The sequence below is a fragment of the Trichoplusia ni genome, chromosome 2, assembly GCF_003590095.1.
Source record: "Trichoplusia ni isolate ovarian cell line Hi5 chromosome 2, tn1, whole genome shotgun sequence".
NCBI classification, from domain to species: domain Eukaryota; kingdom Metazoa; phylum Arthropoda; class Insecta; order Lepidoptera; family Noctuidae; genus Trichoplusia; species Trichoplusia ni.
This window is the reverse complement of record NC_039479.1, coordinates 1,602,550-1,617,821: the sequence shown is the minus strand read 5'-3', so window position 1 is coordinate 1,617,821 and position 15,272 is coordinate 1,602,550. Positions and strand designations below refer to the sequence as shown.

At 34.4% G+C, this 15,272-nt stretch overlaps 1 protein-coding gene across 2 annotated transcripts in view; it reads right to left on the bottom strand.

Moving 5' to 3' along the window:
• Positions 1-15,272, bottom strand: part of LOC113502493 (phospholipid phosphatase 3-like) — a 98,184-nt gene that overhangs the window by 33,478 nt on the left and 49,434 nt on the right. For both annotated transcript variants that reach the window (XM_026884090.1, XM_026884098.1), the window contains exon 2: positions 9,655-9,751. In XM_026884090.1, coding sequence (XP_026739891.1) covers positions 9,655-9,751 — 97 coding nt within the window. The remainder of the gene's footprint in view (positions 1-9,654; positions 9,752-15,272) is intronic.

Below are 15,272 nucleotides of genomic sequence, written 5' to 3'. Positions count from 1 at the left end.
GAGTATTGACGTAGGTCAGGACATATTATTAAGACATAACGACTGTTTTAAGGGTAGGTAAAGGTGTAAAACGTGAGCGTGTTATTAAATGAGGATATTTAGCTTCCATTGAGAGTTTCACAGCTTGCGTAGGACTGAATTTCGAAGTTCAGACCCTATAGAGATTTCTACAATATTTAACGTCGATAGAAAACGCTCGAATGTATGAACTGTATGAAGATGACAGGTCAAGGTCACGTGACTTGTCAAAACGAAATGTCATGTCTATTCATTTGGGCATTAATGAAGGATTTTAACGATTGAGGAAGTAACCAGCAAGTAGGAAAGTTTCTTAGGAGGAATTATGAAACAAAATTTGCTAAAACTAGGTTGATTTGACAAATTTTTATTTTGAAAAAAAAATGGGAAATTTGAAGCAAGCTGTTGCTAGCCATAAATAAAATGAGCAAGCTGCTAAAACCATTACTTTATCCTGTTTAATATCATGTTTAATTTAGTATTTTATAAGGATCATCATTACATGAGCGAGGTGCGAATGAACGCTTGATAAGCTTATTCAAATATGAGGTTAACAACATTGTAATTATTCAAGATGAGTCAAACTTTGCTAAATTGTATACACCTACATATTAGTACTAGTTATATTTGTACATGGTGCAGTGTATAAATAGATGTCGCGTTGGATTTGGGATTGACGGCGTGATATGCATAGGTATGACCTTACGATAAAACAATATTTACTTTCTATTTTTGCTGGATGAACTGAAGGTCAGCCACCAACATAAAATAATACTTTTTACCACCGTATCTCTCCATCACGTAAAACAGTTTACGCAAAAGCATTTCATTATACACTTTCTTGGAGTGAAAATCAGCCGTGTGGGGCCTGAATGCAAACATATTATTGATTTATTACATCCAGACAGAACAAATGGTCGTGATCTTCACACAAGCCTTTGTCCTGGGAAGGAACCGATACCCAGGCGCTAAGTGTAGCAGGCAGGAACACATCTTTACAATAACTACCTGCGTTTATAATTTTCATAATTATTATTATAAATCTTCTATTCTTCTGTACTTCAACAGATGATAGTAGTTCCCCCGTATAGTCGTAAAGTTTACGTTGACGTAACCTGCTCCCGTTGTGATATAGGTTAGTGTGTTTGACGGATACGGCGCGTCTGTCCCGTTGCCATCCAGAATGATCTGTCCGTTGGTTGAGAACATGCTACGGAAGATTACGATGAACTATTTATAATCAAAATGCGGAAGAAAATAATTTCCCGTAGGTGTATTTCAAGGTATAATGCAACTTTTCTTTACTGGATTTTTCTTGGCCAATATTAAAGTTATGATAATTGAGATGGTAACAATTTTAAAAAGGAAGTTGAATTTAAAGGTTCACACTGATTAATAAAACTTGAACCAATTTAAAATCAGATCTGATCAAAAACTGGCTAGAACTTGAAGTCATTAGTGTTATTACTCAAGCTTAATTATAGACAAGATCTGTTTTCTCACAGTAAAAAAAAATCCTAGTTTCTCTCTCAAAAAAGATCTCAAGCAAAGCAGCCTTATCATTGACATTGTAAGTTTAATAAAAAAAAAACGACATTGTTATAGATCGGTTATCGCGGCTGCGTGTCAGATAGATAGCCGATAACATTGTGTACGCTCATGTACACCGAGCTTTACGCGTCACTACGCCTATGTAGCGTTGGGGAGAAAAGTGGTTTGAAGCTTTTAAGTTTAGGTATTTGTATGGAATTTTCGTAGAAGATACGACTTGTATTATAATAGCATTTTTTATCAAAAAATTTAAAATTTGTAAGTTGCAATCAATAAATATTTAGGTCTAACTGAATACAACATATCATTAGGTACGTCACAATAAATCAAACATAGCTAACATTAGTATGACTAACACAACTAAGGCAGGCAAGCATAATTTATAATTCTACCCACATTATAACGGGAAAATGCTTTAATACGAGAAAACTAGGTCACAACTACTAAGAGGTAAACAAAGACCCGTGGACCATTCTAAATTCCCTTTAAAGCAATTAAAAGAAAATTCTTGAGAAGTAACGCACATACCTACAACATTATATTGAAATGAAACTACTTACGGATTCTATCGCGGTTTAATTTTTGATTTTAGTTCCTGACGTTTCTAAACCTTTGCAGGTATCATGGTCACGGGCAGACTGCGATGGTGTTCGTCTTGACCTGCAAAGGTGTCGAAACGTCGGGAACTAAAATAAAAAATTAAACCGCGATAAAATCCGTAAAAGTAGTTTCATTTCAATGTCTAACATTCGCGTAAACCTAAGAAACCACTCTACAACATTATATTCGAACTCCGGCCGTATTGGACTTCAGTTTAAGAGTTTTTTTGGATTTTCGTACCCCACGGGTAAAAATGGAGGCCATCCAGCAGGCCGATGTCTGTCCATCTGACACCAGGCTCTCATGAACCTTGATAGCTGGGCAGTTGAAATTTTACCTACTGAAACTTGTACTAAAAAAATATTTATTAAGATCGATGCATAGTAACGGTTGTTAAAGTCATACATTTCTTTAATATATTCGTACGGAACCCTTGACCGGTTTTTATAGACATGTATTAATGTTTTATTTCTTAAAATAAGGTTAAGTCGTTAGTTTTAATTGAATTAGAAGGATTTTATATTGTGTAACATAAATAGTTAATGTTGTTTGTTTATTGATTTATTAAGTTTAGTTCCATGGTATTTAAATTATGACGCCCATAATTTATTTGTTTGACATTAAAGTTGTATTGTGAGGTAAACAGTTAACGCAGTAATTTATAACTCTTAATTAATTAAATTTATGAAATTTATACACGTGTATGGCTGTTACATAATCACTTAGGAAGATTGACTTTAGCTTATACAAAGTCCGTCACATCAGTCACAGCTCTTAAGTAAGCTGCATATACTGATCAAATATCAAATTAAAATATTCAGAAGACTATACCTAAAATAAAACATTTAAAATAATAATAAAATAACCATAAAAAGCGTGTCTCTAAGTATAATATTGCAAAAACAGGCACGTGTCACAAAACACAGGAATCCAGAAACACGATATACCTATAAAATTCTTGTAAATATCGAAGCACTTGTGTGGGCGATGTTCCTCGCGATGTCAAGGCGGTGTCAACGTGTGTCAACAGAGTATCGTGTGTCTGTGACCACCCGTACAGCTGACACAGGAACATACATTATGTACTGTAGGTCAAATAAGAAGCAAGAAAGTATGTAAATACCACTGTGAGATCTTTAAACAGATGTTTTTTTGTTTGGAATTTCTTGTTTGTTATGTTTTGCATGATGTGATGGCATTGCGGTTCTTTGTAGGGAGTTGTGTATATACGATGTATGTTCTTTCCAAACGCAGGCAAAGTTCTTATGTGACATTTTTAAAGTTATGAGTTCTTTCTTAATTATTCAAAGATACCACTGACGAATGGGACTATTCGTAATTAATTTATTATAAATAATGAACCGCAATATCTAGAGGTTTTTACAGAAGATGCGGCAATCATAATAAGAAAGATCGATGTCAAACCTCAGTTGGAAAATACAAAAAATTGATGGGTTTGAATGGAACTTTCTGCGACCTTTTATTTTAAGTAAACAAAAACGGTCACATGATGAACGTATAACAAAATATACATTAGGTAAGTTACGAATGACTTATAATAAACTAGTCTGACTAACTCTAGGTGGTCTAACGAAGCCTAGTCATCTAGAAGTAACACAAGTAGATCACTCGGTTGTTAAACCTACAATGATGTTTACATTCTTTCTTTGCGGATGGGTTTAGAAACAATGCTCTCACATTACCCTTTACGCATACATGTATACACCCACACACATACATACATTCGTCATAATGGAGTGTATTCACATGAAACTGTAACGTTATAGTTCTGGACAGAGGGGCTCAAACTTTGGTTACGCAAGGTTTTCTTTCCTGCAAAACGTTTTATACGGGATGTAGGATAGTCTTAAATTCAACTATTAAAACTTGCAATTCGTATAATAATAGACTATGAAGTGCCTGTTCTTTATGATTGAAGATTTATCAATTTTTTTTCTTGTCTGATTTCTAACGATTTAAAAAAAGAGGTTTCGTGTTTGTTACCTTTGTCCCATAATACTACTCTATTTTTTTCAATCAGTTACCTACTAGCATCGGATGATTTTTAACTTGTTTATTTATTAATATTCACGTATTTCTTCAAAATAACAAAACTACAACCAAAGGTTGAGCACCACTGGTTGACTGCAGTTCAGTTCTCACAGAACGTGTTTACTAAAACACTCCGATGACTTCGAGAAATTTGATTTGTTTGATTGATGATGAAATACGATTATTTTTTTTTTCAAATTATGCGTAGATTTTTTTGACGTCAGTTGATTAACGTGACTCTATCACGTGCTTATGATCATATTCATGTTTATGATTATATTTAATTGTAAGAAGCTAACTCGAGTTGAAACTGTAATACCATTTTTTATTTATGACCTTTTTTATGAACTTGGCAGCCACACGCCATTTAATTATAGGCTGGTTTTAAATATCGGATAAAATAGATCAGAAGAAAGAACATTTTAAGTACCTTTGTAGGCGCCTATGAGTTAGTCTGACAACTAGTCTTACTAAGGGGTATCCTGGGTTGAGGAGGTCAGATAGGCAGTCGCTGCTTGCCATACACTTTTAATTCTTAAATAGTTTGTAATTATAACTTGTGAGTTCGGATTCATGAAAATAAATATAAAACACTAGCTGTTGCCCGCGACTTCGTCCCCGTGGGTAGAAAATAAAAGTTATGATTTATACCTGCCCAGTTTTTTTCACATTTTCCATTGTATCTTCGCTCCTATTAGTCGCAGCGTGATGGTTTGTAGCCTAAAGCCTTTCTCGATGAATAGTCTATTCAACACATAAATATTTTATTAATTTGGACCAGTAGTTCCTGAGATTAGCGCGTTCAATCAAACAAACAAAAAAAATCTCCAGCTTTATACATATATTAAGTATAGAAGTATAGATTATTTACCGAAAACAACAACCAAGTGACATTGTCGACACAATCAATTTATAATGCTATGGTAAAAGTTTAAACTTTTGTTACAACAATTTAACTGCAGATTATTAAGTATTTCCACAACTCTACAATAATAAATTCACTTTCTTTATATTGCAGAAATGAGTTATGACAGTGAATCACGGCCCTTCTACGTTGAACAGAATATGGGGCATAGTTAATATGCGATAGCTGTGCAAAGGTACCGTACTTTGTTTAGTACTAGGCTATGGTTATCATCGGGCTGCTAATTGTACCTATGACTTACTACTAGTTACAATACAAGGTCATCTTACAACCTAGATTAAAAAATAATAATAATAATTTTAACAGCCGTTAGTAAAGTAAAAAAGTACCCAAAAGTGAATAAAAATAAAATGTAGTTTTTAAGCGATCATATAAAACAAAAGCATCAATTAACTAATTTTGTTTAAAATGTTTATATTTAAGTTCGTTATTAATACTCCATTGGTAAGTACTTCAAAAGGCAAAACGAAATCGGTGTGTCTTCTCGACTAAAATCTCAGTACAAAAATTAAAAAGCAACTAAAAATCAATGATTGACGATCTCCGTGGTCGAGTGGCGTACGCACCGGTTTCAAAGTGTCGCTATCTCTGAGGTCCCGGGTTCGATCCCCGGTCGGGTCAATGTAAAAATTCATATTTCTACATTGTCTCGGGTCTGGGTGTTTGTGGTACCTTCCTTGTATCTGAATTCCATAACACAAGTGCTTCAGCAACTAACTTTGGGTTCAGAACAATGTATGTGATGTTGTCCGCATTTATTTGTATTCATTTATTTAATGTTAAATAACAATAAAGGTTACCTCAGAAACTTTAACTCTTACTTTAAAAAAAACTACAATTTGATGCTCCTAACTATGTAGATTAAGTTACATCATTATCGCACATATAACTAAACTTACACATCACATACCCAAGACGAGTGTCATTACACACCCTTATCTAACTTGAAATTACAGGTACCCAAGTAAAGCTGATAGTTAGAAGCTTCACAAGTTCATTGAACATTGATTTTTGTTGACTTTTCAATCAGGTGTCAGGTATCGGGAATGGTCAGGGATATTCATTTCATAATGCGGTAACGTCATACTGTCTAGTCTAATTAGAAGGAATAAGTAGGTAATATGATAATCGTTTTTTTTCTTCAACTGGCTTCTGCACTGAGGTATTTAGTTTTTGATCGCGGGAGGATAGAAAACATTCAAGTCAAGGTTGAGAACAAGCAGACGTTTGTCACACAAAGCCTACGCACGAATCCACGACACTGGGCGCTCGGTGGGTTTCTCATGGTAAACTTTACCACTCGGCTATGTGCGACCCAGTCAAATTTCAATTTATTAATCTGTCAACTTAAAATGAGTGCCCCCAATGTGTTTTGAAATAGGTTATTCCTTAAATCCATGAGATAGATTTCCAAAAAATATTGAAGAGTTACGTATTTTTCTTACATTTCATGTCAAATACCCCATTGGTAAGTCATTTCAGCTGAAAACCGTGTTACATGATATATGACTATCTATTTGATCTGCGCAATCCATTTTACGAGGTTACATAGTAGTCATAAACTGATATTCAGAATTGTAATATCTTGATTGTGAAAGATCAACGTTTGAGTCGTGTTAGGACTAAAGGCACGTTTAGATGTGGCGAGAAACATCGTAAGGGATGCAATGCATTGCCGGCTATTTTATATCACTTTTGATGCCAGAGCTGTTTAACTACGCAATGTATAAAAAAGAACTCACACGGAATCGTTTCGTTTGAGTAAACCTTAACGACGGTTTACAAAGCACGTAGAAAATAGTTAATAAATATTTTTGTATTTCGTAATATTTTCTTATGATTTCAGTTAGTTTTTTAAAGATAGAACTAGTTTCTTAAAGTTCTTAGATTTTTGATAACGTTGACCGCAATTTATTGAGAACTGTGTCTTTGTTTTAGTTTATGTCACGTAGTTTGTAACTATGTACATTGTTAAGTCAAGGGTGTAGTTCGTTGTGTTACTTTTTAAAAATATTCAGCAATAAGTATATGAGCGTCTTTCACATTTTTCATTGTTTTGTCACGTTAATTTATTTGTGTACACTCATGTTTTGTGTATTATTTGAATTTACATATTTTGTAATACGCAACACAATTACACTTTTTGTTGGGACCGCTATTTTTTTTTAAATCTACCCAAAGTCAAGCATGAAGCTTAACTATTTTTAAACATATCCCAACACAGTCACCACCATACACACAGACAGTTTTCAATCGTGAACTTCCAATAAATCTACTACAAAACCATTACTAACATTCCCAAGTATTTATAACGTATCAATCCGCAATTACCGTGACTCAGTAATCCGAATTCTAAACCAATTATGGTGTGCGTCGGACAAAAACTGATAGTTCCCACAAATGGTCCGTTATAAAGTCCGACTCGCACTGAAAGTCTGCCGTGTGAAGTAGGCTTTATAAATTGTATCGTTTGTGTAGTAGTCCTTATAGATCATGATATTTAGCAAGATAATTTTTTGTTATATTTTTTTGTCAATTATCATACTTTTTGAGGGTTCCGTACCATTAGGGTTAAAAAGAAATCCTTGAACCCCCCATAAATGTCTGTCCACCCGTCTGTCATGAGGCTGTACCTCAAGAACCGTGGTCGCAAAACTGAAATATATAGATGAGCCACGAGCTCCTCCTTAGTCACAACCTCATCATATTAGAATATTAAGATAATACACATATAAAGGGTTCTAAATGTCATATTATAAACTGCCATAGATCACATAATTTTACATAGAGCAATAAGCTGTCATATTTCTTATAGACAAACTGATACATCATACGCAATCGATTACAATATCGGTATGAATCTGTTGCGTTGTTGAGATGTCAATCATATTTATGTAGAACCGGTAATGTTCTCCTTAACGGATTTCTGCGCAGAAAGGTTCATCTGGTTTGATCCCAAAGGAGGTGAGTAGAAATGTTTCTTTTTCAAGTAATTATACTTTCAGCTATCTGTCGAAGACAGCATTGAAAAACGGCGAAGGAAAACATTGTGAGGAAACTTGGAATTTTGGGATTGGGATCTACAATCATTATCCCACAGTGTACTAGCGTGATGATCAATGTTCAAAACTTTATTTATTTATTACCTTTATGGAAATAGCCTGTGCTCGGTTAGAGCATTTATAAAATAGTTTTTTATATAATATATTTTAATGATATCTATAAATTACCGAGACAAATGTGTAGGTTAATTTTTTCATATATTTTAACGATAAATAATAAATTATATAATTCTTCTTATCCTTTAATAAATCTCCCATCTTTTACATTCCCTATTTATAAACATTTATTTTGTAAATAAAACATCTAGCTGTAAATCGTCACCCTTCATTATGACGGGAACGTAAAGAGATCCTTAAAATACCGATAAATCTTGTTTCAACGATAAATCAAGCTAATGGTTCCGTCTAAATATACTTAAGACAATCCGTTACTTGACGCACACTAGTGTACCTTTTATATACACGGTTTTTAACGTACCTGCGTTAAGGCGATGAAGTGGCTCTCAAGCTAAGCGTATAACACTATTAGGAGTATACGATCAACTTTAGCTAGTTATAATTTGACACATATCAAGAAAGTTAGTAAGTGCAAGCAATTGACAACGAAATATGTACAATAGGAATAATGTTTTGTTTTTTTTTTCAATGTTAGTCATGTAGTTTGAATGAATAATAATGGATACGTATTTTTTTTGTACCGCAAAATAAAATCAAAATTTAAAACGAATTAAAGTGATTAGATTAGACTTACGCCTCAAGTTCATCTTTGTCAATTTTTTTGTCAGAAAAAGTCGAAAATACGAGTCTAATTTTTTGGGAGGGACTACGATGATGATGATTATGATGATAATTTTGACTTTTTATAACCAATCATGCTCCCTTTTTACGGTGACGTTTAGGTATTTAATCGATAAATGTCTGGTAGTTGAGTCACTATGTTCATTATGTGGCAATGCAGGTGTCTTAATGCGTGCTTATAGATAACACGTGATTATCAGCCGGTTAGGTGTTTAATGGTGCGTAATTAGTTTCGAATGGGACAAAATGTCATTAAGAAGATAAAAATAGCTGGTTAATTGCATTCTTCTCTTAGACATGACACGTCGCATATTCTATTAGTCAATTAAAATCCACTTAAAACAGGAGATGCCGATGGGTTCAGTTAAGCATTTTCAACTTATTTCTACCCGATGTGACAAAACAGTCTGTCAGTGCATACAATCACCCTTAAGTACACTTCGTTAATCCGAATAGCTCGTGTCACAGCCAATTTGGCGAGTAAGTTGGTTCTGGCTGTTAATACCAAACGTAGCGAGCCGGCACATTCAGAATCATGCGCTGCATAACTCCCGTTGTACTGCAGAATTGCTTTAGCTTTTAGCTCAAACATGTAGTCAAGAAGAAGATGTTTAAATTGTACTATGAAAAATACTGTAGTGTACTTACCAAGCAGGAGTATGGGCAGGTCTATCAGCAGATGCCACAGGAGGCTGTGCCGCGCCTGCATCTCCTCGGGGGCGGTCGCACGCTGCTCCGACGCTGTCTGCAACAAGGAATAATACTTTATTAGAATAAAATTCATTACGAAAAACATACAAATTAGGAACCTCCCCTTTTAGAAAAGGTTAATAAATAATATTTATTTATTTGAAATGGTGGTACATTAAATTAACGCATGAACAACAAATACCAATAATATTTATTTTTTTTGAAGTCAACGTACCTAATAGTTTTTGTTAAAGAGGCAGACAATTTTGTCCCTGAAAACTGAAGCATTAAATCGTTCGCTTGTGGTCTAAACCTGCATTGAAAGTTTGTTTTACAGATAATTATTTGATATTCCAAATAATTATACGTTTGCTTAAAACCTTAAACCAGTTGGATAACAACTTTAGGGATATACTTTTCAGTTTGAAAGGTTTTCCAGCATCACCTCAAAATCCAGGTCTACAAACAACTTCTAAAATTTGAAACAAAGAATATTGTTTAACAACATACCTAGTAACAGAGTGAACTCTAACGAATGAATTTGCCGCGATCGTAAACCCAGTTTAACGGTGCACACGTTAACTACAGTTAACACAAATAGCTGACGTTTAAAACTTCAGTCGTCTGAAATAACTTTGTTTGCGAAGCTTTTTGTGGTTAAATTTACACCTGACTTGAGTTTGAAGGGAAATTGAGAAGGTAATGTATGAGATTTTGTGTCATTGTGTTTGGTACCGATATCCTTCGAAACTGCTTGACCTTTTCGAGAGCTCTGTACCCAAATGGTAAAAGTGCAACCCTTGTGCTGAGCCACCGACGTCACTCTGACTATCAGAAGGCTGTGCATCAAAATTGAGATTGAGGTTAAGCGACCTAGTGATGGTCATAAATTTAGTTAGGTGGTAAATTTGTTTTTCTGTAGTGCGGAGGACGGAACCCTCAGTGTCGCGAATAAAACTCGCATTTGGCTGGGTTTTTTTTTTTAATGAAATGTTTACTGAATATGTATTTATTAAGTTTGGATATCGATGGATTACTGTATGAGTAACGATTGCCGTATCAGCTAACTAGCTTCCTTTTTAGGAATAAATCTATCCTACTCAATTTTTGGGGATTAGTTAATCTGTAATATCTTATAAAAACAGACCCAGTGTTATGAAGTGATCAATGCTCTAAAGTTTCAAACAATTTGAACCTTAGTCTTGAAGCGACACTAATAAGGTTTCTAGACTTAAGTCTAAAACAACTTATTGTTTACTTTATGGTACGCTCATACATAGACTCCTATCTATTTCTATTCCTTACGCGACTGCTTCAAAAGATGGATAGAGGTTTTTAATATAGTATGACGCACAATATCCTTTATAAATGAAATAGCTATAATCAATATTCGCTTTATAAATTTGGGCTTCTACCATGACCATTTAAAAGAAGACTGTTGGGTGGGAGCGAGATACCGTTATAAGTAGCACGTGGTATAGAACCACGTCTCTCTCTCTTCCAATACAGAAACTGTAAGAGTTGTGACGTGACAATCGCTAGGCGGATTCCGCTTCCAAATGGAGCAAGTAATAACTCAGACGACGCTGACATCCCCGTCAAGACAGAAGTGTCAAAGAAGAAGGTTTATGTGCAGAATTTTAAAAAGGACCAAATTCAAGTCCTTTTTAAATTTGCGAGTCGCGTCTTCGTATTAAGTGCCGCAAAACCTATTGTATTGTAACTTTGGGTCCTTAACACATAATTAACGGCTTATTAAATACGTGGTGCGAATAAAACATGATAAGGACAAGACCGATTATAACGGGGGCTAACATTTAAGTTTTATGACTAAGTCTATTGTCTTTTATAGTTATAATGTCCATTTAAAATATTTATTCTGCGCTCGTCGCTGTGAGGTCACTCTGAATAACAATTGACCAGGTGTATCTACAATTTGCGATCCGCTGTCAGGTATGGTCCTAGCGATAGGGCTGTGCTTCTAAAAAGTAGAGTGTTCAAGAGAAATCGACTCAATCGACCAATGATTAGTGGTAAAAAAAGCGTAATGTTATACGTATTTGCTTAAACATGTTCGGGAACTTAATGAAAGGCATTCAATTTACCTCTTTAACTAAACTATTAACGACGTTTGCCTTAACTTTATTCGGTAATTTAGCTGTCAAATAATAATACACAAACATTCGTATTTCAAGTGCATATGTCAGCATTGGTCAACCGTTAGGTTTTATTGACGTGTCATAAGTTATCAACAATACACAATACAGCTATTGCATATGCACTTAAACATTATAACAAACGATCTGCTATCACTAAAAGTCAGATTGATTGCAATCGTAGAAGAGGGACAGAGACACGGTGTAGAGTGTCCCCAGGAATGATAAATGACTAAAGACGGTTTAAAACTTTCTTATATTCTCATCATATTACAAAACAAATAACTTTAAAATTGAGTATACCACCGTCGTCAGCACTCGCGCTTCAAAACAAAACATTAATATCTCTTTTGTTTTTATTTTTAAGTTACAAGAAAACTTCATAAAAGGAACATTGTATTTAACTTTACGTCATCCATTTTGCCTTAATGTGACAGTAAATATATTTTTAAATTTGACAGCCCTATGGCCGGGAGCGGTTGACAGTAGCTGTCATGTCCATATTTGGCAGCCGTCAAACTGTCGTTGACTTTGAGCTGCGCAAACGCACGCGAGCCTTAATAACGCGTGTTAGATGAATAATAAAAAATATCGTAACTGTTTTTTAATGGTTTTGAGTAGACTTGTCTGATTAATTTACGATCTGTGGATTTTATTGATTATGTGATGAATTTAGAATTTAATTGATTTTGATGAAGGTGCCTATTTAATTATGTTGTGGTTGTGAGAAAGTCTCTTTCATTTTATCTTTCAAATCTCTCTCAGTTATTCTCGTCAAACTTTTTTCCAATATTGTATATATTGATTTTTTGCCATTGATGGATGGATTTCAAACAAAGAACGTAGCTTCAAATAGTACAATCGTGTCGACGAAAACTTTACTTTTCGTATAAAATACTCTACAATAAAAGACCATACAAGAGATGATTCTTAGATCCAATACTAGGTTGACTGCGTTTATGCTCTGTGCACTTGTCAACCAATTAAATACAGCTCGTATAAACTGCAATCACTGCAATTTCGACTTTTTCTGAACTGTTTCTGTTCAATAACCATTCAGTTTTATAACCGGCTTTAAACTTGAGGAAATGGGATAACTTAGGGTCTATAAGACAAAGTATCATAATTAACGTATGGTTCACAGTTGTTCAAGATTAAATAGGACTGGAAAAGGAATGAAAATTTGTCACGAGATCCATTGTTAGGGTTCCGTATCCAAGGGGTAAAATCGGAACTCCATAACCGAAGGCCCCGCCATTACCGTCCATCTATGTCCGTGTGCTACCAGGCTTTATCTCATAAACCGTTATAGCTTGACAGTTGAGCCTTAATTTTGCCCGCAAGGCTTTGCCAATAGAAATTACAATTCTCATGGTTTTCTAGCAGAAGTGTTTTATTACCATTTTGTTTGATACCGAGCCAACCTGGCAACTGCCTTTAATAATAATACTATTAGATACCAGCGATGTTTGTCAAACATTTGAAGAAACATTTGATCAAACATCGTTGAGTAATTATGGGATGGGCTTCGGAATGTTAAAGGAATGCGTGTAAGTGAAACATGCCGATTAGGGTTGTGCCTAGTGGGTTTAATTGAATCAAGAGATTTACAAGAATAATATACATATAATAAATATAAAACGATAATAGCTCGCACTTTAGCTTAAGCAAAAAGTAAAACATGGCGAAAAATATACAATATAAAAGAAAGCGATGTTTTCTTTATTTCTTACAATTTCACACAAAACCATATTTACGCTATTAGAAACAATTGAACCTATGTAATAAACAGATTTTTATGTTTTTATGTCTACTGTAAGTTGGCTTCAGAATCGAGTAGTATATATTTTTAATACCCGTAAGTGATAAGATTTGTTCACCTCTACTGATTTTACCACCAGTAATTCAATAGAAATATATAACCGGAAGGTATGTATGTATTACAAAAAAAAACAACATTTGCAGTTTCATCTATTATAAGTACAGATAAACTTAAATATTTACTGTGCTTTGACCGTAAGATCGCTAAGAAGGAATTTCAGGCTTAACATTAATGTTCCTCGCACTAACTGTAATTTTCATTACCCATACTTTCTTGCATAATAAAATAAATTAAACATCTTATATGCATTCCTGAATATATTTCAAAAGTGCCTGACATGACAGTATTATTTACACACATACATCATGTTTTATTCTAGAGAAAGACTTTGAAGAACTATTTAACACTCTACAGACATTGTTTATTTGCAAACTTTCTTATTCAAATTTTTTAATTGTGAATTTTAGCCCTTGCTTCGATGTCCACTCTTATTAAGCATTTATTGTTGTAACTGTATCGCTATCTGTTGGTCGTTAGATTATTTTAGCGCTTCAGTTTTTGTATAGAATTAGTCAATAAAACATTAACTTAAATATTTGCATAAAGTCGCAACTCACTTTAAGGTTCAAAATAGCGAATAATATAGTTTTAAAAGAGTCGTCCGGTGCAGAGCCTTAACTATACTAATATATAAAGCTGAAGAGTTTGTTGGTTTGTTTGTTTGAACGCGTTAATCTCTGGAACTAATGGTTCAAATTGAAAAATTATTTTTGTGTTGAATAGACCATTTATTGAGGAAGGTTTTAGGCTATATACTATCACGCTGCGACTAATAAGAGCGCAGATACAATGGAAAATGTGGAAAAAAACCGGGAAAATTATTCATCTTCAAGGGATTCCGTTCAAAAATTCCGAACTTATATCTTCTAACCACGCGGACGAAATCGCGGGCAATAGCTAGTAATTAAATATAGGGAAGAATTCTCTAGATTCTATTCAGCATTCATTCAGGTTATTTTTAGATACCATATGTTTCACTACTTTTTTGTCACGGAAAACTGATTGTCACCAACCACAAGTGCATGTCGGCATTTCATCCAAGGAGTCGTTATAAGCATGGCACCTGCACCTGGCATGAATTCAAATGTTGGCCACCAAGTCACCAACGTTGGCGCCAAGCGTGGGCCCCACATTCCAATGTTAATGCTTGGGTTAGCAGTTAGCAATTGACGCACTGCACCTATGGTACTTTTGGCCTACTTTACAATTCGAGTTTTCAAGGATTACAAGAAGTCCTACGCAAATAAGTTGGCATAAAATGTGAATATATTTGTGTGTTCCGAAAGGAATCTGATGAATTAATACATCGATAAGTGGTATTGGAAGTGTAAATTATGCTGTGGAACACGTTACAAAAGGATGCAATATATATTAAGGAACAGTGACTTTTGATTCGTGCTGATGCTTCAGACGGTCATAAATAAAAATCGATCTACAAGATCAGATTCGAGCGATGAGAAAATTATTTAACCATCTATTGTTTCAGTACGTTTCAGTGAAATGCTAGTTGGCGACTGAATTTCCGCAGTCTCGATACT